This window comes from Melopsittacus undulatus, chromosome 7 (genome assembly GCF_012275295.1).
Source record: "Melopsittacus undulatus isolate bMelUnd1 chromosome 7, bMelUnd1.mat.Z, whole genome shotgun sequence".
NCBI lineage: Eukaryota > Metazoa > Chordata > Aves > Psittaciformes > Psittaculidae > Melopsittacus > Melopsittacus undulatus.
In genome coordinates this window covers 63,189,988-63,217,736 of record NC_047533.1, presented here as the reverse complement: position 1 = coordinate 63,217,736, position 27,749 = coordinate 63,189,988, and the positions used below count along the sequence as shown (strand labels likewise).

The following is a 27,749-nucleotide window of genomic DNA, read 5'->3' as shown; positions in this document are numbered from 1 at the left end:
GCGCGCCCAGGCCCCTCCCTGCGGGGGCGGCGGCCATCTTGGCCGGGTGGCGGCGGCGGAGCACGTTGCGTGCCGGCCCGCGGGACGGGACAGCCGGCAGCGGTTCCTCCCTGCTGCGGCCCGGCCTCGCCGGCTACGAGGCGCCTCCCTTAACCCATCTCCCGGTAAGCGGCTTCTGACGGGTTGTGGGATGGGGAGCTGGGGCCCGTCGCTTGCCTCCACCCATCACGGGAGTGGGGTCAGCTCACCCGGGCCTTAGGGTTAGTAGCTGTGGCGGGGCCCAGCAAGGTGGGCCAGCTGCGCGGTGCGATGAGCCGCCCCGAAGTCTTTCTTCCGCAGCCCTAAGGGAGCCGGCCCACATGTTCCATTGATTCAGGGTACGGCCCGCACAGAAGATGGGGTCATGTGTGGCAGGAGGCCGCCCCTTCTCTAGTTGCCACGGCCCGCACATACAGTCCGTCGTCTCTGAGGCGAGCTGTACGTCATCTTCTGGCACTGCTTTTTTGTCACACACACACACACACACACGTCCCCCTCCCCATGCCGCAGCAGCGGGTGGAGGTCAGAGAAAACGTTTCCTTCTGCAGCTGGGTTCAGCCGTCGGCATGTCTTTCTTGTGGAGCCCCGGCGGGGGTTCCTCGCGTTGTGGTGGCCGGGCTTCTGGGAAGGGCGAGCCGCGGGTGTTCTCCGGCGAAAGCAGGGGTCTTCCTCTTCGGGAGATGAAGAGATGAATGCTATGGTTTGCCTTATTTTGGGGAAAGTTGATATCCACGTGTGTGCTTACGTGGTGAGGAGATAAAGACTTCTTGCATATTCGGTAAGGTGACAGGGTAAGACTTGTTTTTAGAAGATACGTGTAAGAAACAAAATAAAGATCTCGGCAGGGCTTTTCTCTAGGACCATGACAGTGTTTCTTCTTAGAAATGCACTGAGTTATTTCACCTGCAAATTTGTGTAGCAGGTTTAATTTAAAGTTCTCTGCTATGGTTTCCTAAACAAGTGGTCGTGAAGTACTTGTGTAATGAAAATGTGGTAGATTGCTAATTTATGGGTTTATTCTTAAGCATTTCACTTAATATTAAAAGACAATATTAAAAGAGAGATGATTAATACTGTTCAGCTCCAGCTACACACACCCACTCATTATGCTGCGTCGGTATATTTGAGCATATGCTTTTCATGTTAACATTGTCTTTATTTTCATAGTCATGTTCTGCCTTATGAGTAATATAATGAGTTAAATGCAGTAAGGAGATTTACACTTTTTGTGCATTGTCTCAGTTTCTAAAATGTCAAAACCTGAAGCATAGAGTAGTTTGTAATTCTTAGTAGATTTTGTTTGTTCTTGTAGCATTTACTATTATTTCTGCTTTGACACCTACAGAGGTAGTGATCTGCCATACACAGCTTGAAAACCGGTTGTCTTCCATTTAAATTTTCTTTGGCTATTCTGGTTCTTAACTTTCTTGATCTTCTCATGGAGTTGAATGAAGTCCCTTAGCAGTGAGCTGAGAGATAATTCTTGAGGTTAATTATTTTCAGAGGAAAGTGCAATTGCTGCTCCCTGTCACTTCTTTCACAGCATTTATCTTTGAGATCTAATGCAGCATAATTCAACAAAATGTTAACTGTTTTGCTGCAAAGTATGGCTCCATTCTGAACACAGATTGTGCCTTAACATAGTTTAATTGAATTGTCTCTGGTTATCTTTCAGTCTTCATTTACTTTTATGTATGGCTTTTTTTTAAGTCTGAACAACTGAATGTATTTACAAATCCTTCTTGACTTAGCAAATTCTAATATAACTCTAATGCTTGTAAAAGAAATCACTATTTTTAATGCAGTTATGTTACGTTTGTGCTACAGATTGTACATTACTGTTGCCTTTGTGACAGGCAGCAAGGTCTGCTGACTTTTTTTTAATTTACTCAGGTTTGTCAGAGAACAGCAGCTTTGTCACAGAGCATAAGAAAGCTCACTTAAAATGCTTGTGATAACATGTTTGTGGCTTATTTTCAGGTGTTTTAGTGTTTGTACCAGGTGTCATAATTGGATTTAGTGGACAGCTTTTGGGTTCAGTAAATGATAAGTCGAGGGTTTTAGAATTTTTTTTCCTTCCCCCTCCCCATTTGTTATTCCTCTCTTACTTTTTCACCTGTGTTGTCATTCCATGATGCTGGAAAGATTTTCTGTTGTCACTCAGTCATAATTTCACTAGTTCAAAAGAATGCTTTACTCTTGTAGTTAATATCAATATCTTTGTTCTTTCCTTTTTTGTTCTATTCTTGATTTGGAAAGGACAGCAACAGCTTCTGAACGGAGAAATGCATCTGAATACCAGTTTCTTCTGCCCTTAAACTGCTGACTGTATTTAGTAATTACTTTATGCGTGCTGTATTGTAGAGTATGTATGTTGTATGTGTTGCTGACCTGTGTTCAGTGTACTGAGAGTTCTGCTGTCTGCACCTTGAAATCAGACCATCCTATTCAGTATGTTAAGGTAAATGCCACCAAAGTAACTGCATATAAATACACAACTTGAGTTCAGTCTGGGTTTGGACAGTCTTGTTTAAACTGCTCTAAACTGTCATTTCTCAGTAGAACTGATTATTGTTATTTTCTCTTGTGGACAGTTACCATAATAGACATGAGGACAGTCCTGCAAATTTTGGAGAAGTAAAAGAAGTCACAAGTATTTTCTTTCTGAAAATAGTTTAAGACCACTGGAGAGTTTTGGATAAACCGACACTTCCATCATGTAATGGGAGCGGGGAAGCATGAGTGTATGTCTCACACCAGGTCATTAGTTCTGTTTCCCCCACCAAGTACTTCATTGATGCTTGTGTTTAATTCTGTGGACACTTCAAAACTCATCACCACAGATGGCATTTTCCCTTATAAGTAGGTTGGAAGGGGAAAAAAAATAGGCTCTTTTATCATTTACCAACCCCAGTCTGATTCAGCAGCAGGCAATAGTGTAAACTTTAGTCTGCTTATCCCAGGACTGGGTGGAAAGCTTGCTGAGATGGGTGGCCAAAACTAATTGTTCCAAGCCTTGGTCGTTTAGAGCGGCCCCTGTCCTATTCTCCTGCTTTGGTTCCATAAGCTAAGCACCAGACTAGAAGGGTGTATGGCTGAGAGGAGCGTTTGTCTGCTCTGCTATCTGCGCTATTCAGGCAACAGAAGTCTGGGAGGTTGCACAGGGAAAGCAAGCTCCTGAGGGACAGCAGCATAATCTTCTAGAGCTTGCTTTTCAAACCTGGAGAGATAGTTTGCATGCTAGTTAGAGCTAAGATACCTAGCAGGGAGAGCCCTGCCTGGAAGATTAAAATGTGTTCTGTTTGTTCAAGGTAGGTAGCCATGCAGGCATGGTTGGAGAAAGGGCTGATCCAAGTTAGGCATTTCCTTCAGGAAACCAAAGAGAGAGTGATTCAACCCCAAATACTCTATACACTGTGAATTACAGGACTTTTATGAAAAGCACTGGACTGTATTCCCAAAGAATGTATCTCTCTTTGAAGCACTGACAAAATCCAGTATCTGTCTCCTAAAAGTTACCTTGACTCAAACATCCTTAGAGTTTTTGAGAGTAAGACTTTCTCGTTATGTAAGAAAAATGTATTAAAATAAGAATTGCAAACCCATTATTCCATGCCTATTGGCCTGGTCTGTGGATGTAATTGCAGTGTTCAGCCCTACTTTGTCAGTGTGGTCTGATGATACAGAACTGTAAAATCACGTTTAAAATCTTTTTTAAATATTCAGTCTACGTTATAGGAGGGCTTTTTGGCTTAGGAAATGTTAAAAAGTTAATGAAAACAAATTGAAACATTTAAAGTAGAAACTGCCACAATAAGATTGACAGCATGAGTAATAATTCATTTCTATCTGATGAAGAATATCTTTAGACGTCAATTTAAAAATACTTTGGAAACTGAAGAGTAAGACTGCCACTTAAAATATTCATAACTATGGTAATAATGGATTTACAGATAAAGTAACATCTTAATTTCTGACCTTTGCTTCCAGTGAGATGCCAGTCTCTTCCTTTCTTTCTTATTACAGTAGTGGCTGTAGGGTTACTTCAGCTAAAGTTCACAGGTGAATTTAGGGAGGGATGGAGTTTAACATGATAAATGTGCTGTGCACCTATTTTATTCTTGCTTCTTTCAGGAGCATTAATGAGAGGACAGAGTTGCCTTTAGGTGTATGTTGCTCATAGGAAGATAAGATCATTATTACTGTTACTCAATTCTATGTGTGAATATGGTAAAGGAAATATAAATGTACTTTAAAATACATTCTGGCCTTTTCTTTAATCTGTCAAGTCTAAGCTACAATTGCTGACATAAATTCCCAGTACAACACAGTGCTTGTTAGTGTGTATTACAGATACCTAAGCAAGGGAAAAGAGTTATGTAGAGGAATACAAGTAATTTCACTCTTTGAGGGCAGTTATTTGTGATTTCAGGAATATTTAGTCACCAACTACTGCAACATCTTTTTCTTCTGAAAATAATTTTGTAAAGGATCTTGCTTATTTTTATTGCAATATCTTATAGTCTTATATAGTGTTACAGTTATTGATTCTATATTAGGAAATGCAGAATGAAAGTGTAGTTATTCAGATACTAATGAAACTCAAAAGAATCAAACATCATCAAGTATGGCTGTTCATATTGCTTACTTTTCTATATACATCTACACATTTTCACTTTGAAAAAATAGCTTAAATTTTACAGTATGATAATAATATAGGATATTGGCATAGAGTTTGCAAAATTAGTATTATAATCAGATTCTTTGAGTAATAGTTGTAGTCACAATTTGACTTTACCAGGCACTGTAGCATGAACAAGGTTACTTTACAGAAGGCAGCTTGTGAAACTGAAATTTGCAGCAGTATAGATAGTTCTGTTCGTGTCCCAACATGTGTGTCTTGGAAACAAATACATTTTCAGATATAATTGTAGTTTTATTTTTACAGTGGAAAAATAGTAATGGGATGGAAAGCTGACATGCAAGATTTGTGCCGTTATTTACATAACAGTACCCGAATTACTTGTATCTTGAGATTTTGCCCTGTTCGCCATGTTGCTTAAAAGAGGAAAAACATCAAATCATTATCCCCTTTTACATCTCTGAACTCTGCTAGTAATAATTTCATATATATACATATATAAATAGATATTTTTCTCTATGCTGTCAGTAATTATGTTCTCTTTTGGGTTTTGTTTTTTTCCCCTAAGGTCTGTGAGACTCTCACTATTCCTCCTCATAATTGGTGTATGTGTTTAACCCAAAATTGTGCATTATGGCAGACAAATTAACAAGAATTGCTATTGTCAACCATGACAAGTGTAAGCCAAAGAAATGCCGGCAAGAATGCAAGAAAAGTTGTCCTGTGGTTCGAATGGGTAAGAAATGTAATTTAACCAAGTATTTAAGCGATTGGAGAAGTTTTAAGTAATGTTCTGCTAGGAGGAGCTAGGTTTTTATTATTCCTAGTTTTTTGTTTATCATTCATGCTTCATTTCATAAAGCCTGAGAACAGGAACAGTTCATAGTCTTCGAATGCTCTGAAGCATCAGTGAATATTAATCAGTCACATGTTCCTCTGTGGAATTTAGTAGTAAGAGGTCTGCTTTTCAGAAACTTTTTTGAGTTAATTTTACTGTTTTTTTCACCAGGAAAACTTTGCATAGAAGTCACATCACAGTGCAAAATAGCTTGGATCTCAGAAACACTTTGTATTGGCTGTGGTATTTGCATCAAGGTAAAAGGCTGCCTTATTTGAAATGATAAAATTTTCTTGATTTTGCAGTTATATTTAGTAATGCCTACTGCAACTTCAGAAAGTAGGATTTTTCCTTTAACATCTTCTTAATTGTTACTGTATAGAAAGTGAAGTACTGTGTCAGTTTGCTGAATCAGTTAGGTTGCAGGGTGTGGGTTGTAACTTTCTGTTTGTGGTTTTGATTTTGTTTGGGTTTGTTGGTGTTTACACACACCTAGCAGTAAAGGATGCTTGTGTAAAAGAGCTAGAGAACATATGCAGTGTGCCTTATTTGTATTGTAGGCCAACAGTCTAAAATGCTAACTGTTTAATTTGAAATATGTGACATAAAACTTCTTTGGAAAGTTCACTGTGTAAATGAAAGTCAAGTAATTTGGTGAAAGTTCTAAAAGTATTTGAAAGCATAGCTGGGTGCAGTACAGAACATAGCATTTTGTTAATAAATTGTGTGCACCAGTAATCTATATATTTCTTTCAATTACAGAAATGTCCTTTTGCAGCCTTGTCAATTGTTAACTTACCTAGCAACCTGGAGAAAGAAACCACGCATAGATACTGTGCCAATGCCTTCAAACTTCACAGGTATTTTATTTTTCAGCCAACATAAGAGACAAAAAAATCAAGGTTTTGATAGTCCAAACATAGGGCACATCAAGGTGTTCCCAGCTATTACCTTAATAGCTTCCTTTTTTGAATGTTAATTCCTTTCTTATTAAAAAGTATTACAATGAAATATAATTGTAATGCTCATTTTGCAGAGCTCTTGTTTAAAGAACAGACTGCTCTTAAATCTTTCTTACAACCTATTATTAAGGAGTATTGATTTAATATATATTACGTATCTATTGGCAAGTTAACAGAGTAGGCTGAAATAAGCAGAAAGTCTGAAAGCACATTGTAACAGACATTTAGTTTACCACTAAATGTTGGTGTGTGATAGCATTAATGTAATCCAGATTTATTGATGTCGTGTACAGGTTGCCTATCCCTCGTCCAGGTGAAGTACTGGGATTGGTTGGAACCAATGGTATTGGGAAATCAACTGCCTTGAAAATTTTAGCAGGAAAACAGAAGCCAAATCTTGGAAAATATGATGTATGTATCAGTAGTAAAGTAGAATTGGCATTATAGATAGCTGTGCTTAGATTTTTTCACTGAGTTGTTGTGTCTGAGCGATGTAGGATTTGCAAGAACATTGGCACTTTCCCTATTAAACAGCCAATGACCTACTCCATGCAGAACCAGTAGCAGAAGGATGCTATTAAAAAGAGGGTTTTGTTTGGTTTGGGGGTGGGGGGGTTGGGTTGTTTGTTGGTTTGTTTTGGATTTTTTTTGCAAAGTCTGTGTATCTTTCAAGAAAGAAAAGGATACTAATTATAGGTGTAACTTGCTAAATATAATTATCAGTAAGTTTCTGTCTTTAAGTCACACATAAGGGGTTTTTAATATGATTTTAAAACTGTCAGCTTCTTTTCCCTGCATGATTAATCTGTTCCCCATCAGGGAATTTAGATAGCTCGAGTTGTGGAGATTGTACCAAGTTCAACACTGATTTTATCTGAACAGCTCCAGTGCTTGTGAGCAATTACCATATATCCTTGTGATGTCTTAGGCTTTTTTATCTTTCTTTTTAAGATGATCTCTTATAAAATATGTTGTGACAAGTTGCTGAAGATACTTCCCTTTGTACACTGTAATGCTGATTTCTGAAAATCTTTAGTTTCTTCATGTTGCTAGGTACTTGGAAACTTCGATAGGCTTTTTTGAGAACCAGACATACGTAAACTTGTAATCTGCTGATCTTCATGGATGATCATAAACCATTTCCCTATGTCTTTACACTAAGTCAAACTGCAGTCAGCAGGGGAAATAATTTACAGGGGTTTGTTTACCTAGCACTACTCAAACAGTGAATATTAACTAGAGAAAAGACATAAACAGTAGCTTCTGTGACTCTTTTTATCAGACGGTACCTTTTCACATTCAGATTATGTGGTGACAGTTGAATTCTGATGCTCACTCCTTCTTCCAAGGACTTATAGGAACAAGTGTGTTCAAGCTTTCTTCATACGTTTCTTTACCTGAAAGAGTAATGTTCTGGCAAATTGCTTATTTTGTGGCCACCACTTAAACCCACAAAGAAATAATCGTTCCCCAGCTAGTTTCCATTCTCTTTCAGGTTTGGTTTATGTTATTTTGTGGGCTTCTTGTTTCAGGTGGTAGTATTGCAGAAATAGCAAAACTTTTTGACTTTCTGAATGTGTACATAATTGAATTACCATGCTTCCAAAATCAGACTTCCCTGTGAAGAACCAAATCATGACCACAGAAACACGTGGTATGAATTGAATCCTCAGTGTTGCTTCTGCTGTAAAACTTATGAAGCATTTCCTCTGTGTATTTGCTTGGTTTGGAAATATGGCTGTGTCGCTCTGTTTCCCTGCTGCTGTTTACCATCAAAATAAGTACCTCCACACCATTCAGAGCAGTTTGCTGTGTAAAAGTGTAAGAGTTGTGACTTTTCTGTGGGTGACTGCTCTCAACGGGTCCTTTTTTCCTTTTTCCTCTTTTTTGTTGTCTTTTTTTCCTTTTTCTCCTTCTGTTTCCTTGACAACATTTGCTAGAATCAGAGAAAATGTCCAAATTTTATCACCTCTTTTGTGCAAGTTGATGTTATCAGTGAAATCCTTTTCTTTGGGGTTAGCTAAATCTCATAGCTAAAAAGTGCAGTTACGCTAATCCACACTTCCATTTTGCCCATGAGGTAGTTTCATTCACAGCTTCTTAACTGTTTAAGGAAAGTTTTGGATGTCCTGAGTGTAAATTTAAAACGCCCTTTCTTTAAAGGGCTAGTGACACCTGGAGGAAAATACCTGAACTTCAGCTTTCCATTGTGCAATGGCATATTTTTAGTTTTTTCCTTCCTTTTAATGGAAACTTTGCAGAGGCAACATCACCGTTTGGTAACTTGCTATTTTCCAGGCTTTTTTTATCCTGCAAGCATATTCTGTTTGCTGTATTGATCACAATTTTACAATTAGGTATCTTTAATAATGTTTTCAGAATGGTAGAAGTAAACACAGGCTTTAATTTTGTCACAGGATCCACCTGACTGGCAAGAAATTTTGACTTATTTCCGAGGATCTGAATTGCAAAATTATTTTACCAAGATCCTGGAAGATGACCTAAAAGCTATCATTAAACCTCAGTACGTGGACCAGATCCCTAAAGCTGCAAAGGTGAGAAATCTCATGAGCCTCTCCTGTAATACTTTTGTGTTTAAAGATTATTTTATTTTAATTATTATGACGATCATCTATCTTGCAGGGAACAGTGGGATCAATTCTGGATAGGAAGGATGAAACCAAGACACAAACCGTTGTGTGTCAGCAGCTTGGTAAGTGTATTTGTTAATCAAACATCAGATAAATTCATACTTACTGAAAAAAACAAAGTTAACTACTAATGTGATAGTAGATTTAAGTATGCCATTTAAAAGGTGGGGGGACTGAAGATGCTTTAGTCTAACTAATTGATTAAATGCTAGTTGATAGAATCCAATGCAATTTCTCTTTCATGGTAGAAAGTGTTTATTTTTAAATCTGGAAAAATTCTGCTTACCATCTGCTTCTCTTGCTTGCTCACAACTCTGGCAAAATCTTAGCATCCCCTCTTGTCAGAGCCATCACATATAGAAAATACTACCAAAAAAAACCCCAAAACATTTTATTTCAATTTCAAATCCTATATATAGCTGATAATAGTGGGGGTAGTGATTTCTGAGAATAATGCAGTTAATAAGAGAACATCTGCACAGTCCAACCCTGGTAAGCTTTTGTAGGTGCTTTGAATTCAGTTGTTACTAAATTTAGATGTTGCTAAATTAACAACAGGGCTCGTTGTGGTAGATGTGGGTGGTAATGGTGGGGCTGCATTGTGCCATCAAGAGCATGGTCCTTGAGTCCCACTTAACTTACTAGTGAAACAGTACATTCTTGAAATCGGCTGTTCCTGAAGCTGATGAGGAAATACTAGCTTCACCCATTGATTGTAACATCTGGGAGACCTGATTTTCCTGAAAATCGTAACTCTTCAGCCAGGTCTAACAAGAAACACTTTTAAAACTGGTAGAGTTTGTTTTTAGGGCTGGGAATCTTGCAAAATAGACGAGGGAAAGCCAAATAGAAATGTAATTCTTCTGCATGATGCAGCTGTACAAATTAATGAGCTGATGCTGCAGAGAAGCCGTAACTTGCTGTGACTTATATAGAAGCATCATAATATTACTTGTAAACTCAACACTTATTTTACTACTTTCTGGTTTTTTCTCTATGTAGGATGTCTGCTGTGATTATACATGTTTCTGTAGGTAATAAAAATACGAATTGTTGTGTAGGTTATATCTCAAAATAACCACTTATTTGCAGACTTAACCCATCTGAAGGAAAGAAATGTTGAGGACCTTTCAGGAGGAGAACTTCAGAGATTTGCTTGTGCAGTTGTTTGCATTCAGAAGGCTGATATGTATGTTTAATTTACTTCTGTTATACATCGCTTCTCATAATCTGTCTCAGGATGTGATCCTGTGATTTACATTTATTGTTAGAAATTATCCTTTTGTTTGAAATATTTAAAGAAAAGGATTTACAAACAAAAAAATTGTTTTTACCAGTTCAGCAGCTGAGATCCATATTTACTCCATGTATCATCTCTGGGGGTTTTATACTTCGTCTGCAAGGAAATTGCTGATTTCAGAGGCCAGTGTTAAATTTCAGCACCACAACTTCAGAACCCTTCCTAATCCCACATAAATGTGCTCTATTTGACAGCTTACCTCACATGGCATCCCTGAATAAGAAATGGGGCAGGTGCCTCCCCACCTCTAGGAACTTGGGTCCCTCTTCTCCTGGCTTGCAACCAGGAAATTACTGTCTAGTCCATGCTGTTTCCTAACTCCTAGGGACCAAGAAAGGGAGATCCCAAGAGTTGGTGGGGTGGGTGGGTGGTGTTGGTTTTTTGGTTTTGCTTCAACTTGTTTGCTTGGGCTGTGGCTTTTCTGTCTGGCCAGGCTTCTTTTTGGTTGGTGCAGGTTTTGGGTGGGTTTTCCTGTTTGCTTTGTTGTTTTTCTCTTTGGGAAGATATCCTGGTTCCAGTCTTCCTAAGTACTTTTGTACTTTTCAGTTCATGAGTGCATGGGATTCCTAACTGATTGCTGATATCTTGTAACATATAATAACTTTGTCAGAGCTTTCAGGAAAGTAACACTTAAATCGTTTAATAATTCCACATGACAGTCATCAGAGATTCAAGGCAGGTGTCGGTACATAATTCTTTGTGTCCCTCAGTGTAAATAACTATCGTGTTTTATTTCAGTGAATTTAGTGGTTGAAATGTTAGTACTAGATTTGAATACGTATAAAGCTTGCATTCATCAAGACTTTATTCTTTCTTTTGGGGCTAGCTTCATGTTTGATGAACCTTCTAGCTACCTAGATGTCAAACAGCGCTTGAAGGCTGCCATCACTATTCGATCTCTAATAAACCCTGACAGGTAAGTACAAACTTCAGATGTTTTGCTAGACTGTAATAATATGCTTGGTTACAGAGGGAAGAAACATCCAGCCCATCTACGTGGAAGTGCTGACTTTTCAGCATGGTGCACTAATAGATACTTAAAACATTCTAAGTCTGTACTATGCTATTTCTTTACATTTTGGAAACTTATTTCCTCTAGTTTCTGTACTGTTTCAGCATTTGGTAATAAAAAGGTGAAAATAGAGGTGGTTATTTTTCACCTGAATACTGCTGTTCCATCCACTGCTCATTCTTTTTTTCTTAAAATATTTTTTTGCTCCAGTCGATCAATATCCTTTTACTCACATAAAGAAGCTGCCAGTTTATGCTGAAGATGGATTTTCAACTTGTCATTCACAACGTCTCTTTATTGGAATGTTTGGGGAAAAAAAGGCTTATCAGAGATTTGAGCTCTGTCCTTAAGTATTAATCAAATCAGAGATTTGAGCTCTGTCCTTAAGTATTAATCAAACAAACCATATTAAATGAGAATCATGTTGATAGCTTTTGCTTATGCAGGACTAGAGTATGAAAGAAAAACTGTTTTGTATTGAAATGTAAAAGCATCTGGCTCTATTTTTCAGGTACATTATTGTCGTAGAGCATGATCTAAGCGTGTTAGATTATCTCTCTGACTTTATCTGCTGCCTGTACGGTGTGCCAAGTGCTTATGGTGTTGTTACCATGCCCTTCAGCGTAAGAGAAGGTAATTGCTGTATTTCTCTTTTTAAACATGCCCCAGAAAATTCTAGGGAAGAAAGATACCAAAGTGCTAAAAAGCAAAGTGTCTGTTATGGGAACATGTCTTCTTCCTGTTACAGTTCAGTAACTAACAAACTAGCATTTTTGTGCAGAATTTCTAATCCTAACTCTAAACTTACACCTCAACCCAAAACTCTTAATTATGAAATGCTCTTTGTCTCTTGCTCAGGACATAATTTTTATACTTGCAGGTGTTTTGTAAACAGTGGAGTTATGCAAAATATCCTATAAATAGTAGAGAAAGGTCAGGAGAAAGTTTGCACGGTAGAGAGGTGTGTAGCATTGAACTGAATTGGCCCTGCTTGTAGCACTGAGACTTGGTAATAACTGGTTTTGTGAGAACAGGTCCAGCAGCAGTAATTTCTTTAAACCCTATGCACATGACTAATACCAGGTTTGCAGGAAGAGCCTACAGCCTTTCTATGATTTTAGTAAGATTTTTCTTCATTCAGTTTACATAATGTACATGCTTCAAATAGGAGAGTTTGTTCGCCATTTTAACATGCCCTTTAAAATCCAGTATTGTTCTTATCCAATAGGAATTGACAGCCAAGAACTGAAATTCATGTTGCATTGCTCTGTTGTAGACTTTTTTTAATGATATTTTTTCCTCCTTTTGTAGGCATAAACATTTTCTTAGATGGCTATGTTCCAACAGAAAATCTGAGGTTTCGAGATGCATCTCTGGTATTTAAAGTGGCTGAGACAGCTAATGAAGAAGAGGTTAAAAAGATGTGTATGTACAAATATCCAGGAATGAAAAAAAAGATGGGAGAATTTGAACTATCCATAGTAGCTGGAGAATTCACAGATTCTGAAATTATGGTGATGTTAGGGGAAAATGGTAAGAAACTGCTTCTGCAGCCTTAACTATGCTCCTAAAGCCATTTTTCAGGGTTCAATATGACTAGGTTTGAGTCCAGTTGAACTGCTTGTTACCTAGTGAAGATGCTGTGGCATAAGCTTGCTCTCTAAAATAGCAAGAATTACTGCGTATTACCAGTGCCATTGGTTTTGTCCCTTACCCCATTTTAAGAACTTAGATTGGCAGGATGACAGTTCAGCTTGTGAGCTTAGCCACAAGTCTAGAATGTTGCAGCTTTAGATGTCTCTTTTACTTTAAAAAACAATAGCAAGTGCTGCTTGCTGGAAGTGAACATAGAAATTCTTGAAGCAGTCTAACTTGAAAAATGTATTCTTTATGGAGTTTTTATCTTTTTGTACGAGTGACTTAATTGTTAGAGGTCTAACTTACTAAAAAGTTAGAAATAATTTATAACTTTATTTTAGGAACTGGCAAAACTACATTTATCCGGATGCTTGCAGGAAGACTTACACCTGATGAAGGAGGTAATGCTTAATACCTTAGTTGAAACCTAGTTTGAAGACACTGGACAGGCTCTTGTTTTCATTATAGATTTTATCTTTTCCTAGGTGAGGTTCCAGTCCTTAATGTCAGCTACAAACCACAGAAGATCAGTCCTAAATCTACAGTACGTTTAAGCTTTATTTATTAAGTACTGTGTTTGCTCCAAAAATGTTTGAAATACACAGGTCAACCTTCTTTATGCCCAGAAAACTCGGTTACATGTTTTCTTATGGCGTGGTGCCTAAAACTGAGGGTCAGCATTTTTCTTTTACTAGGGAAGTGTCCGTCAGCTACTGCATGAAAAGATCAGAGATGCCTACACACACCCCCAGTTTGTAACTGATGTAATGAAACCTCTTCAGATAGAAAACATCATTGATCAGGAGGTATGAATTGCCCAAGACAACAGCCTAATTTTCCTGCTTTAGTTCTGTGCCTGTCTCTGAACTAAATACATCCTTCTTCCCTCTTACACCAATAGGTTCAGACATTGTCTGGGGGTGAGTTGCAGCGCGTTGCATTAGCTCTTTGTCTTGGTAAACCTGCTGATGTCTACCTGATTGATGAACCCTCAGCATATTTGGACTCTGAACAACGTCTAATGGCTGCTAGAGTCATTAAACGGTAAAGTAGACATGGGGGGTAAAGAACTGAAATTCACACTAGTTTTACAATAAATTCACTTTCATGTCTGTCTCTCTTTTTTCTTTAAATTTCTATTTCAGTTTCATTCTCCACGCTAAAAAAACAGCTTTTGTGGTAGAACATGATTTTATCATGGCTACATACCTTGCTGATCGTGTGATTGTTTTTGATGGTATTCCTTCCAAGAACACACTTGCCAACAGGTAAGAGGCTTCTTTGGATTAGTAAGCAAGACGAGGAGGACAAGGCAGGAATAAATAAGAGGTGAAGCATCCCTGCCCATTGAAATTTAAGCTGCATTTAATGTAATCCATGAGTGTTGTAAGGGTTCTGACTTTTGTTTTGAAGCAAGGAAAAGAAAATGGAGTTGACCCAACTTGACCAGCTCCTTGTTTAAATTCACCTTAAGCAGCTGCACATCAATTAAATTTCTGTCAGAAATAAGTGGCACTTGTAAGGAATTAAAGAAAGCACCAATTGTAAACTATATTTAGGAACATATCTTGAAGATATATTAAAAGAAAGCAGTGTACTAAGGGTATGTACCTCTGTGCAAAGTGAAGTCCGAGTCTTGACAGCAACATGTAACACATGCAGTCCATGAGTTTTACTTTTTCAAAGCTGTCCCTTTTGGTACATGCCTGTAAATAATTTCATGTGAATTACAGAGAATTCCGGAGGAGCAGTCTAAAACACTAGAAACTTTTGGACCAGTGTAATAACCAAGTACTTAATGTGAGCCACATGAAGTAAACATGTTGCTGAGATACTGCTGAAGGATGAGAGTAGTAGTTATTGACTTCTTGTTCGAGATATGATTTGACTGAAAATGTAGCACATCCTGGGATGTCAGCTACAGTTCATGTTTGTGTTACCAGACCTGAATGAGCTCAGGGTGGAGATCAAACTACCTGTAATCTGCACAGTATAGAACTTCTGACAGTTGAGCTGGAATGTTCTTCTCTCTTCACAGTCCACAGACTCTTTTGGCTGGAATGAATAAGTTTTTATCTCAACTTGAAATCACTTTTAGAAGAGACCCCAACAATTACAGACCAAGAATAAACAAACTCAATTCGATCAAGGTAAGAGAGAAGCACTTTTACAATAAAGCCAAAACTATGTCACGTAAACCCAGGTTTTAAAAATAAGGAGAAAGACAAAGACTAACCTGATAGTTTTCAGAACAGTGTATGAAACTAGTAAGAAAAGGGGCCTACAGTAAATTTGGAGAGGGTATTTTTACAAGAGCATGTGGAGGAATAGGACAAGGGAAATAGCTTTAAATTGAAAAAAGGAAGTTTTAGATTAGATACTAGATTAAGTGCTTTCCTGTCATAGTAGGGGGGCACTGGCACAGGTTGCCCAGAGAAGTTGTGGCTGCCCCATCCCTGGCAGTGTTCAAGGCCAAGTTTGAAGGGGCTTGGAGCAACCTGGTCTAGTGGAAGGTGACCCTGCCTGTGGCAGGGGGGGTTTAACTGGATGGTCTTTACTGTCCCTTACAACCCAAACCATTCTGTGAATATAGAAAACTGTTCAGCTATATGTCTTTTTATTTCAGCTATGTTCAAATCTGCCAAAGATACTTCAAGTAACACTGACCTTTTTTCTCTTCCTAAGGATGTTGAACAAAAGAAGAGTGGGAACTACTTTTTCCTGGATGATTAAATATTGGATCTGAGCATCTTTGTAACTGGCATATAGAAATGCATATTGGAATCTAAACACTGGTGGATGAGAAGGCTCAATCAGGTTTTAGAACACTTAAATCTTTTGGAGCTTAAAAATCTCTTGCTGCTTGTAACATCCAAGACCAGTAGCAGTGTAAATCCTAGTCCATGTAAAACTGCCACTTTCTATATTTTGCTGAGACAGCCCTATTTTCAGTGTAATAATTTCAAAATAGACCACCTTGAAATTGTGCAAATGAGTCTCCTGATTTTTCAAAATCCGAGGGAGCTTTTCAATTCAATAGATCCGATTTACATACCACATACTGACTGAACTCCCTCATTTTAAGAATCTTTGAGGCCGTTTTCTCTACCAGAGGGAATCTTTACCAAGAATGTCAAGCTACAGAAGTGACTCACGTTTTAAAAAGGCTGAATATCTTTGGATGAGGGTTTCATAAATAAACATCCTCTTAACTTACAGCTGTCTGTGACACAGTGCAAAAGTTCTTACATGCTGAATGAGTGACTTATTTCAGTTGTCATTATGCACACCTTTTCTCATTCTGTAGTAAAGAACAGACAAAAAATGGAGAACAATATGAAGGAAGATACCTATGCCTTTTTTAGTCACCTGTCCCTGTGCATCTTTTCAGACCTACTTACAGGAGAGTATTCAGTTAGTCTTAAAGAGTACACTAAAAGTCCTTCAATCTTCTGCAACTTCAACCTACACCATAAGGAAAGGTTAATGGCTGGGGTTTCCAACTCATTCCTCCATCAGTAGGTGTTTCCTATGGAGAAATGACAGTTGTACATGGTTAAGACGCAAGAATTTTGATCCTTGCTATAGACAAAATTGAAGCAAATACTTTTTCACAGGAACTAAGGTCCTTAAGAGAGACGGGAAGGAAGCGTATTGTCCATGCAACACTTCTCTGCTCTGCCTTCAGTGGCATGTGAAAAATATTGTAAGAGGGAAAACACAGCTCTGTTCTTTATGGGCATTTTTTCTGTAAGTTACAGGAGAAGGCAGAGATTTGTCTGGTTTTTTTTAAGCCATTCTATTTTATAATTTTGGCAGTATCAGGTGTTACATACAGACTATGTTGCCATGCCTGTCACTACCAGTCCATCTGCATTATACCAGCAGAGCTACTCCATGATGAAGTACAGGTAATGAGTACAGCCTTCACTACCCGCAGCTGTTTAGACAAAAACTTCTGCACTAACTAAAACTTATACTTAAGTCATGCAGATGAGTGTAAACCCCTTTGGATTTGAACTCTGCATCTTCTGTTAATCAGTCCTAATTACGGTAAGGTAAAGATGTGTTTTAGCAGACAGCTGAAGCCTTTATCACTCAGTTCATTACACGCTGAATATTACATATAGTCCCCTACACACCAGTGGGATCCTACAACATAAACCACCTTGGCCTGGGTGAAGGATTTGGCCATTCGAACTATGAGTCTTTCGGCAAAACCAGGGGAAACTATTTACTGTGTCAACAGGGAAGGTGGAGAAGATGCTAAATGGGGACATTTCAGTCCTTAACTGTGGTAGAGTAGTAAGGTAGGGCACAGGTGCACCTTAGATAGTACAAGTCAATTTTTAGAAGTAAATTCTAACAGCAGAGCCCTACAAGTTACTGCCATGCATTTGTCTTCCCGGGAAGTTTGTGTGGAAAGCAAATGGCCTCCATTCTTGCAACAAAGCCCACAATTAAATGCCTGCTCTAGTACAGAGTGATTATTCCGGTGACTGCTGGGCAGACTGGGCTACAACTGTAGTTACATTTTAGGACCTTCCAGGAATGATGACAGGAAGCCCTTTTTAAGTCTCCATCTGAAAAACTGAAGATGGCATCTTTCAAAATCCTGAATGCACATATGAGAAGTATTTAGGTTAAAATAACAAAAACCCCACAGCACAGCCCCTAACCCCCCACCATTTTGAGTTAGAACTAGAAATCCCCTTCATGTCCCCTTTCAATTTATAGCTTGCCCATGTAGTAAGTGGTTTAGTTCTGCTGCTGTCTACAAGCAGCTCCATCGGAACAAACCCATATATTAAATGTCACTGCAACACTTTCAAATACGTAAATACAATTTAGAAAGAAAGTGAAAAGACAAACATTTATTTTAAGTAGGGTTTTATACATAGCATGCATCTTAAAAGAATTACCACATCGCTATCGCTCAAGTTGCCTAATCAAGGCCATACTACTTGGGACACGAACGGAAGGTACCATCACCTACACTGCTATGTACAGAGATATAAAAATATACACAACAGTTAATCTTACAGAGCAACAGAGCTGAGTGAACACTGCACACTGCGCTCTCCGAGTCTGGACAGCTGAACATCCAAACTGCAAAGGCAACAGGAACACTGCAGGGATCATCGGGGTCAGAAGAAACAGCATCAGAACTCCAACACAGTGTAAAAATATAAGGCAGAAGCCACTTTCTTCTGAACAGTGGGGAAAGAGCAGAGCGCACCGAGACACTCCATCTTGCTTTTCAGAGTAGTTCCAGCAAGGAGTTGTACATGCAAAACACGAATCTGCATCAACAGTGCAACAACAAAACAATACTGAACAGTAGCTCAATCATACAAACTTAAAAACGTCACATGTCCTTTATGCATCTCTCCTCACAAAATAGCTAAGATTTGTCAGTGCATTAAGTGTTAAAGTGGCATTAAAAAAACTTCTGCTATTTTAACAGGTGCAGAATTATTTTGGAAATGCATAGCATCTACATTTTTATTGTCTTTGTCATCATTCAATCGGCATAGGCACCATTCTCGTCACCCCACCGTTAAAAACTCTTGGTGGAAACAGCCATTCTCATGAATTCATACCCAGCTGTTCTCGACTGCCTGTCTTGTTTTTGAGTTCAACAAATAAATGCTTTGTAAAATTCAAAAATATACCCTATGAATATGAAAAGAACTATATACAACATACCTAAGACCCAGGGCTAGCTGGCTGCCACACGTGTAACACACTGAAGAAAAACATTCAAGTTTGACAGATCAATTGTTTTCTGGTTTTGAGATGAAAGGCCTTTGGGTTGGAAGCATCAAAGACAACAGTGCAGTAGGCTGAGAATTCCTTTAGCTCAGTTCAGAACTAAGGCATTGTATGATAAAAATCTACATTTCTATTTGGTGCAATGTTACCGTCAATTTTAGAATCTAGATCACATCAAATGCTGTAATTTGTCACTCCAGTAAATGTACGTATCTTCTATCACAAACCCTATTGTTTGTAGGGGGAAAAAGGCTTACCAAACACTAAACCTATTTTTTCCTGGTTTGACATTTAGGAAAAATTACTAAGCCAAACAAACTATAATCCCCCCCAAAAACACATGGTAGGGGTTCACATCCTCCTTGTCTTCACTCGCCAAAAGTTAAACAACGTATCTTGAACTTTACTAAAAGGAAATACAACGATTTTTAACTGCTACTTCAAACCTCTTTATGTATTTTAACATTTTGAATTATCCACTCATTCTATGTCTGGTGCCCCCTCTGACTATCTCCCTGCGTTGCCCTTCTCCTGTCGTTGCGGTACGGCCTCCCTCTGAAGTTCCGCTGACACTGGTAGCCATCATCTCTGCCCCTGCCGGGTGGCCCTTTCCAGGCTTCCTCATTTCTTTGGAACTGGTATCCTCCCCTGCTGGAGTAACTCCATTCAACCCTGGGCCTTCTGCCTCCTCCGTAAGCCTGGCTGTAGAATTGCTTGGATCTCCCACTTCGCAGCATATCAGAAACTTCACTCTCATCTTCGGAGCTCTCTTCCCTGGTGCGCTGCACCCTGTTCTCTGTCTGCTGACTGCCAGGGCCCTTGGACTCTCTGCCTTTATCATTCTTCTCCTTACGACTGGGAATGCTGGGTTTCGGTTCATTTTTCGGCTCTGCCGGGACTGGCAGGGTGCTGGGCACTGCTGGCTGCCTCTCAGTTCCTGGTGTTTGTGGGGAACGATTTCGCTGCCCAGCTGTTTTCTGCTTGGCCAGAGAAGCCAAAGGACCAGTCTGCTCCAGCTGAGATGCCCTAGCTGGAGCTTCCTTTGGTGCTTCCTGGAGTCTTCTTGCACCAGCCGCAGGGAATGGCACAGTGTTGGGCCCGCTGCTGCTGTCAGTCCTCTGAAGCTGTTCTGCAGAGTTTCCTCCAGGAACTGGAGGGCTGCATTCCTTAGCCACATACATGCCAGCAGAGGTGCCAGCAGCTCCTTCCTTGTCCTCAGGTGACAGGACGACATTAGGTCTCGCTACTGAATTTTCGATGAAACCCTGAACTGGGTACCCATACCAAAAATGAGGAAAGAAAGGAGGTGCTATTGGAACAGCTCCTAGAAAGTGATTGTGTCCGAAGTGTGGCTGTGGGAACACATTTTTCCCTCTCAGGGACTCCTCGTAGTTTGCATGAAGAGCTTGCACTGGATTCTCCGATTTCACACAGACCTGTCCTTGACTTTCCGACACCTGAGCTGTAGGGATCATGAGAGGCAGCGATGCAGACCTACCATCAACCTGCTGGACCTGGCCGTTGGATCGGGCCTCACTCTGGACAGGGAAATGCCTGTTTGTTTGTGCAGGTTCACTCTCACTCTGAGCCGGCGGTGCCTCCTGGAACCAGGGGCTGTGCGGGTACACAGGAAGGGACACATTCGGGTACATTCTACAAGCAGCTAAATAGGCCTGGTGCAGGGGGTACAAGTAAGAATGGGGTGCCCACATGGGACAACTGTATGCCTGCAAGACAGGGGGAAAGTGAAAACAAAACATTTGGTCATATGAAGAGACATAATAGCACCCAAGTCAGTTACCATTTTAAAACAGTTAATTACAGGAAGTAAAGGTTAATTTTATTTACAATGACTGTCCTTAATTCAAGGACTTAGGACTCCAGGACAATGTTCTTCTTTTTAAATTCTCCTTCCACATGCCACTGAAATGGGCAAAAAGTATGACTAGTAAGAAAACTGGGTAACAATTTCTACATAGTTGATCTAAACACATGACACTGGTAAGTCAAGCTTTAGATAAGTGTTTTTAAGACACAGGTTTCAAGTTCATTTTCCATAATCACAATTATTAATTCGCAGTTTGCCCCTCACTTTCCGAAATTCTAAAGGATAATGACTGAAACAACCAGAAGTTGCTTTGAGCAATATGGTCTAGTGGAAAGTGACCCTGCCCATGGCAGGTGGGTGGAACTGCATGAGCTTTATGGTCACTTCCAAACCATTCTATGGTTGTATGACATGTTTTTATTAGCATGACAAATGTACATATTTCAGGCCATACAGGACTCCATACAAGGCAGCTGGAGGCACATGGTTGTCCAAGGAAACTGGAGTCATTTGAGGACAGAGCCCAAAGTCTGTCATGGTCTCATGTGTGCCATCGGTATAAACAGTCCCCTGAGCAAACCATCCTGAGAAGCCAACTCAGGCCTACTCTCATCAAGAACCAGTCAGTTCACCCTTAATCAGCAGCTGGAAGCATGTGGATAACAGCATAGCAGGATCGGGGACCAGGGTGATGCAGGAAGTAGCTCCCAGGTCTGCTGTGCTATCTGGTTACAGCTGAGGAGCGTAACTACTAGGACATGGAACATAGACCAGTAGATGGTGCTGAAGCACCAAAATGACAGACTATATCCTAAATAATACAAAGGATCAGAAAGGCCAGCCCCAAATACATGTAGGCTGAGGATACAAACACTAGCAGTGATATCTGATAACGACTTAACAGATTTTCTATTAAGCAAAGACACTTGTATTAGGCACATATTTATCAAATCTAAATTTACTTTGTAAGGTGCTGACATTCTCTCTTTTCACACACAGCCACCAAAGAAAATTATTCCTTATGACCAAAGCCACAAGGAATAAGCCTGAGACATATTAGGGATTGGTACTACAACAGCTTTGCCAGTACACGACATGGTCACAGGGGCTTTCGTCTTTCACTGTGTACTGCTTCTGAAAGCACACAGATTTATCATATGAAGACAGGCTGAGAGAGCTGGGGTTGTTCAGCCTGAAGAGAAGGCTCTGGGGGAGACCTTAGAGCACCTTCCAGTGCCTAAAGGACACTACAGGAGATGTAGAGAAAGGCTTTTGACAAGAACATGTAGTGACAGGATGGTGGGGTGGGTGGAGGTGGTTTTAAACTGACAGAGGAGAGATTTAGATTAGATATTAAGAAAAATTTCTTCCCTGTGAGTGTGGTGAGGCACTGGCACAGGGTGCCCAGAGAAGCTGTGGCTGCCCCATCCCTGGCAGTGCTCAAGGCCAGGTTCGATGGGGCTTTGAGTGACCTGGTCTAGTGGAAGGTGTCCCTGCCCACGGCAGGGGGTTGGAACTGGATGAGCTTTATCCTTTCCAACCCAAACAGTTCTGTGATAAGATATTTAAATACAAACTTGAAGTACACAGCTGCAGCGACCAAACTTCTGCACTCTAAGTGCTACCAAATACACATAATTTTTATGGTATAACAAACAAGTTTCAATAATTACCTTCACACCAAGATTGAAGAAAAATCTGAGAATATTCTTATCTAGGAAAAAAAAAAAGAAAAATATCTATGAAGACCTAAAATACTACACTTCATCTCATCCAACAATCAGTCCCTGCACAAAGTTTCATTTCAATAGAAACACACTGGTATTAAGCTGCTGCTTGCATGTCTGTCTTTCACTTTTAGGTTTGGTTTTTGGTTTGTTTCCTACCCCCCCAACACCTCCAGCAGCATATCTAGAACACAACTGCAGTTTAAATTTCAGTTTTAACAGTTTGCAAAGCTGAACTTCTAAAAGAAACAGTTCAGTAAACAAACACCCCCATGCAGTCAGACACAAGATACTCTTTATAGGCATATTCCCTATCTGTGTATGCCAAAACCTGTATCTTCTCAGACCATTAAGAAAATCCTCAACAACTTCCAAGCTTTTGATTACATGAGAAAACCTGTTACAGTAAAAGGAAGCAGTTCTCCAAAGAAAATCCTTTACAGAACTTCAAGTTATGGTGTGTCAAGCTGAGAACCACAAAATGATCATATCAGATTTCCAGGTATAACCAACTGAAGTAACTGCAATGTTAGCAACACAAGCTAAAAGGTTATCACTCTATTCAATATTCCCTTCCCATGCCATAAATCATGGAATGACAACAATTAGTTCTTTTGACACAGACTAACAACAGGACCTAAGGAGTTGTCTTTATTTATAGTTTTAGAGAAAAGAACCTATTAGGAAAACCAGTTCAAAGCCCAGACCTTATTCCAGCTTCTCACCTTTAGGCAAGTCCTCCCCAGTACTGCACAGGGAGTAAGAGGGTGCAACAGCTCTTTCTCCCTTTTCACTAAAAGGGAATCCAGGGTATAGCGGATCCTGATAAGGATACAGAGTCTGAGGCAAAGGCATTAAAGGCTGATTAACTGCTTGGAGCGACACTGGAACTCCAGCAACTGGAGCAGATGTTACCTGAGCCTGTGATACAATAGAGTCAGGTCCCGTTGCTGGGGCTGGCATCAATGAAGAAGCAGGTATTTGGGCTGGAATACCTAAGGGGGAAAAAATAAATGTGTATGACCTCAACTATACGCAAGCACAAAGGAAAATTACAGTGGGAAAGCAGGCCTCAAAAAACAGAAGGGAGACAAAAGGGGAGGTGGGGGGGGAACCCAGATATTCAGGAAGATATAGAAAGAAATTCTTCAGTCAGGAAGTTACACACAAAAGATTTGGCTAAATACAGAGAATAGTTTTCAAAAAGAGGGAAACAGTTGAGCTGTCCAGAAAAAGTCTTCCCATATTTACTTTTTAAAATATGAGTACCAGAAGAAAATAAGAAGGGATGGAGGCGAAAGAGGAGGAACTGAAATTTATTATGTGACACTCTGCAGTTCTCATTCTGATTAGTCATTTACTGTCAACTCTGATTAGTTTACAGTGCAGACTAACTGGGCTTTTCTGTCACAGATGCAGTCAGGTATGACAGGATCATTACTGTACCATGTGAATACATTATGCTGATTTGAAAGCTAGTTCGTGTACAGAAACACAACAGTGGGAGAGAAAATACAGCACCTGATCTAGTGAGCAGTACTGAATCTCAGCTAATTCCATATGCAAAGATACACACAGCACAGAAATAAGATTACAGTGGCTTTGCAGTTCAGGTCCAAATGGATCTCATTAGTTCCAGACATACCAGATCCATGCTGAGTCCTTAGTGAATCAAGGAGCTTATTACATGGGACACGGAGTACAAACACATACCAAGGTTCAACATGCTAACATGTTCTACCTTAAGCAGATCTTCAGAGTAAGCCCCCTCAAAACTAAATGCTACCCCACTCAAGAGAAAAAACAGACAATTGAGCACACAGCTGTCTTCACTTTCAGGTAGAGAGTAAAGCAAACTATACATACGGGCAAAGATCTACTAAAACTATAACAAGCTTTCAGCAGTAAGAAACTATATTCCTACAAATGACTGCCTTCAAGATGTGAAGTTACACAAAACAGTGGCTCCTGGAGACATCTTCAATTTAGCAAGATAGTTACAGTATTCTTCAGGGCTAGTAATTTCTGATTTATGTTAGTATTTCTCCAAACCTGCTGGTCCATAGGTTGCTGGCTCACTTGGCCAAGCTGGCACAATGGCTGGTACAGAAGGCACTGCTGGAGGTAAATGCACCTCAGAGAAGACTGGTGAGGGTGTTGGAGTTATGCTCAGTAAGCATTCTGTCAGGTTCTGTAAGACAAAGAGATCACTTTCAATTATTCCAAATCACCATTGCTAGTGACCCCTAATGTGTCTGAGTTCTATCAAAAAAAGGCTTGATGGCTCAGTATTATCCAGACTCTCACCATCACCACAGCAAAGCATTAACTAGTAGCATATCAGACTCTATATGTAACAGACCTGAGATCCATTACATCACTGTGTGAAGAACTCTGCACTGAGCTCTATACAGAATGTGCCTGTACCACAGCCAGCCATCAGTGCTGTAACGCTTCCACAAGCATTATGTTTAAGTATATCCTATCCAAAAGAAAAGCAATCCTCATATACAATTACCTATAACCTTAGATAAATCTGAAAAGGTAAAGAGTTTAAAGTAAAAAGCATAGCTATTTAGCAGAAAGGTAGGAAACCACCCCTCCCTCAGAAGAGAAAGGATATACTTTTACTTTTCTGTCAAGGGTTGCCTTTTACATGGTATGTTGGACGTAACAGATTCTATAATTCTAGCACTTATCACCATAAAAATGACCATATAATTAAAAGCCAGTATTAGAATACATACATGGCTGTGATGCAGCTCCCCTTTGTCTGAAGTCTCCTGACTGGAAAACTTTGAAATCAAACAAACATTTCTTACTTGCTCAGCAAGGACTGGAGAATCTGTTTTTACTTGTTCCAAAGGAGATGAATCTTTTGGACAACTCTCATCTTGACTATTCTTCTAAAGCAAAGTTAGAAACAACAGACACAGCTAGTCTAATAGTAAGATTTACTTTCCAAAGAGACATTCAAAGGTATTAAGCCACACTACATACAATGTGGGCTAAGCACCCAGTCACTATTGTACTAGTGTAACATTTTGCTCATTGAAGAACAGTAAAGGTTAAAATCCAACAAGAGGCCACAAATCTTCACTGAACCTCAGAGATCATGGTCCGTTAACACAGAAGCTATTAGTAAAGATCAAATCTTCTGTGGTTCCATTATACTCAAAGTACAGACTGTACTAAGCAATTACAAATCCAGATTGGTAAATGCTCTCGATAGCCCAGATCTGAGAACTCAGATTTCAGAAAGACTGTAAATACAGGTTACAGGGGCTGAGGAAAGCCAACAGCAATACAAGCCTCCAACCATAGAAGTATTTCACTAAAAGCTGTAAAGCAGCAGCAGCAATCACAGCTCTAAAGGCAGCTATTGCTCTGCTAATCGTGTACCAGAGAAGCAATAACATTAAACAAAAATTTGGTCTTTTCTTTAAGATTACCTCAGATGAATTTGGCTCAAGCTTCTGACTTAAGTGGATCTGCCTGGAATTTGACTCTGTAACACCAAGACATAACCTAGTAAATGAACCATTACACCATTTATGGCTATCACAACTTAAGCCAGTTAAAAGTTTGTCTTTCCCAAGTTAAATCTTCAAAACAAAACCTACCTCAGCACACATTACTTAAAAAAACTTTAATTTCAATTTTTTATCAAAGATCAAAGCATCCTAAACCAAACAATTGTAGGGCAGTAACAGAGCAGCTCCTTCAACCTGGGTTTTCAAAGCTTTACAGGAATTGTTTACTGATATTTGTTAACCATTTTGGCGATGGCTGAGGGAAGCGTGAAAAAATACGGCTGTCTCTTTAAAACACACATCACTCATCCTAAATCCCTCCTAGTGAAAAAGCAGGAAGTTCGTACTTTGTTTGAAGTGAAAATGTTTTCCATATTCAAGATAGCAGAAGCTTAAAGTCTCGCTTAGTTTTGGCTGATTTACAGCCAGATAAATTTACAAGGTTTCAGTGCTTCAAAAGATCTAGAAAACTTTCAAAATGATGCAGAACAGTTTGATTTCGTGAGCACCAGCAAACACTTGGTGGGGGAGGTGGTCCTGAAAACAGTCATGGCATAATCTTCATACGTTAAGATCTTTACAGGGTCTTCGCATTGTAGCTTATGTTCAAATCTGGTTACTTGACTATTGTCTATCAAATACATGCATGTAATTTAATAGTAGCTGCTAAACAGACATGTACTTTTAAAAAGCTTATATACACCATTGCAACTAGACAACAATGTAAATTAAACCAATGTCAATTATGAGAGTTATTGCCAATCCCCCAAGCACCAATAGAAATCTCTGAATACTCAGAAAGAAGTGCAGTTTATTCCCGTGGGATTTTTAGCCAAGTTTCAGAAGAGGCAATGCAACCCAGGGCATCACAAAACACAGAGAGAAAGCTGTACATCCTATGCACTTCAGCAAGATCTCTCATGGCACCATAAGAAAGTGCTTTCACCACACGAACACTCTTTTTGGCATTGGTGATGAAACCAGTTTTCAAACAAAACTACAAAACTGTTTTCAGGTGTTTGGAGAATGAAAAATAGGCAATGTTGGTCCTTGTGAGAGCAGTCAGGGTGGCATTACATGTTGAAAGAGGGACTATGGAGCACAAGTACCAGAAATACACAACAGCAATGCTCTGCTGTTGCCAAAGATAGGGGAATAAAAAAAGAATATATTTAAAAACGAAGGGAAGGAACAGCTTTTAAGAGGAGGCTAGAGAGTTTTTACTCAGGGAAAAAAAAAAAATGGAAGAAGCCAAGAACAAATTCAGTGTGCAGTTATAGCAAAGCTGGTATGACAAAAATCATTTAAAAAAAAACTAACAAAAAAACCCCCTATCAACTTCATTTAGCAAAGACTGAGTAACGTATCTCCTCACAGCTACAGCTTTTACCTATTATTATGTTGCACTTCCTCATGGAAATGTTATTCAATGAAGAGAAGCTCAAATGCACTAAAACAGATTGGGCAGAGGGAAAAAACCCAAACAAATCTTGACCATGTGACAGCTTTTTCTACTGTAAATGCATGTGTGTGTGTGTGTGTGTGTGTGTGTGTTCAACTATTCTGTACACCACCTTCTCCCCTCATTTTTTTTATCACTGCTTGCCAATTCTTAACCATGCCACACTGAATACTTCTTTCTATCTGCTTTTCTCTTAAGTGACTCCAGTAAGCACTCCTAATACTTGTCCCACTGACACTTTATGCCACACTCGCTATGATTTTAACAGGATGTCATCTGGGGTAGCTCTGACAGTATTTTTGTTTCTCACATTCCTCTTCCCATTTATTACTAAATCCAGGC

The 27,749-nt window shown here is 39.5% G+C and overlaps 2 protein-coding genes across 11 annotated transcripts in view; one reads left to right on the top strand and one right to left on the bottom strand.

Moving 5' to 3' along the window:
- Positions 1-8: 8 nt before the first annotated feature.
- On the top strand, positions 9-16,300 carry ABCE1 (ATP binding cassette subfamily E member 1). The gene is made up of 18 exons (XM_005146562.4): positions 9-164; positions 5,250-5,417; positions 5,691-5,776; positions 6,282-6,379; positions 6,775-6,892; positions 8,899-9,036; positions 9,125-9,194; positions 10,225-10,321; positions 11,259-11,348; positions 11,956-12,077; positions 12,756-12,977; positions 13,424-13,483; positions 13,568-13,626; positions 13,778-13,888; positions 13,984-14,126; positions 14,228-14,350; positions 15,121-15,232; positions 15,768-16,300. The coding sequence occupies exons 2-18, from the start codon at positions 5,315-5,317 to the stop codon at positions 15,813-15,815; spliced, it is 1,800 nt and encodes a 599-aa protein (XP_005146619.1). The 5' UTR covers positions 9-164; positions 5,250-5,314; the 3' UTR covers positions 15,816-16,300.
- A 1,628-nt stretch (positions 16,301-17,928) lies between these two features.
- OTUD4 (OTU deubiquitinase 4) overlaps positions 17,929-27,749 on the bottom strand; it is a 33,213-nt gene continuing 23,392 nt past the window's right edge. For 2 of the 10 annotated variants that reach the window (XM_031046798.2, XM_031046799.2), the window contains exons 17-22: positions 25,865-25,920; positions 25,160-25,318; positions 24,465-24,603; positions 23,138-23,407; positions 22,359-22,399; positions 17,929-20,584 (exon numbers count right to left, since the gene is read on the bottom strand). In XM_031046798.2, the coding sequence (XP_030902658.2) occupies positions 19,343-20,584; positions 22,359-22,399; positions 23,138-23,407; positions 24,465-24,603; positions 25,160-25,318; positions 25,865-25,920 (1,907 nt within the window). In that variant the 3' untranslated portion in view covers positions 17,929-19,342. The remainder of the gene's footprint in view (positions 20,585-22,358; positions 22,400-23,137; positions 23,408-24,464; positions 24,604-25,159; positions 25,319-25,864; positions 25,921-27,749) is intronic. The other 8 variants (XM_031046803.2, XM_031046805.2, XM_005146605.3 and 5 more) reach the window with 8 other exon arrangements.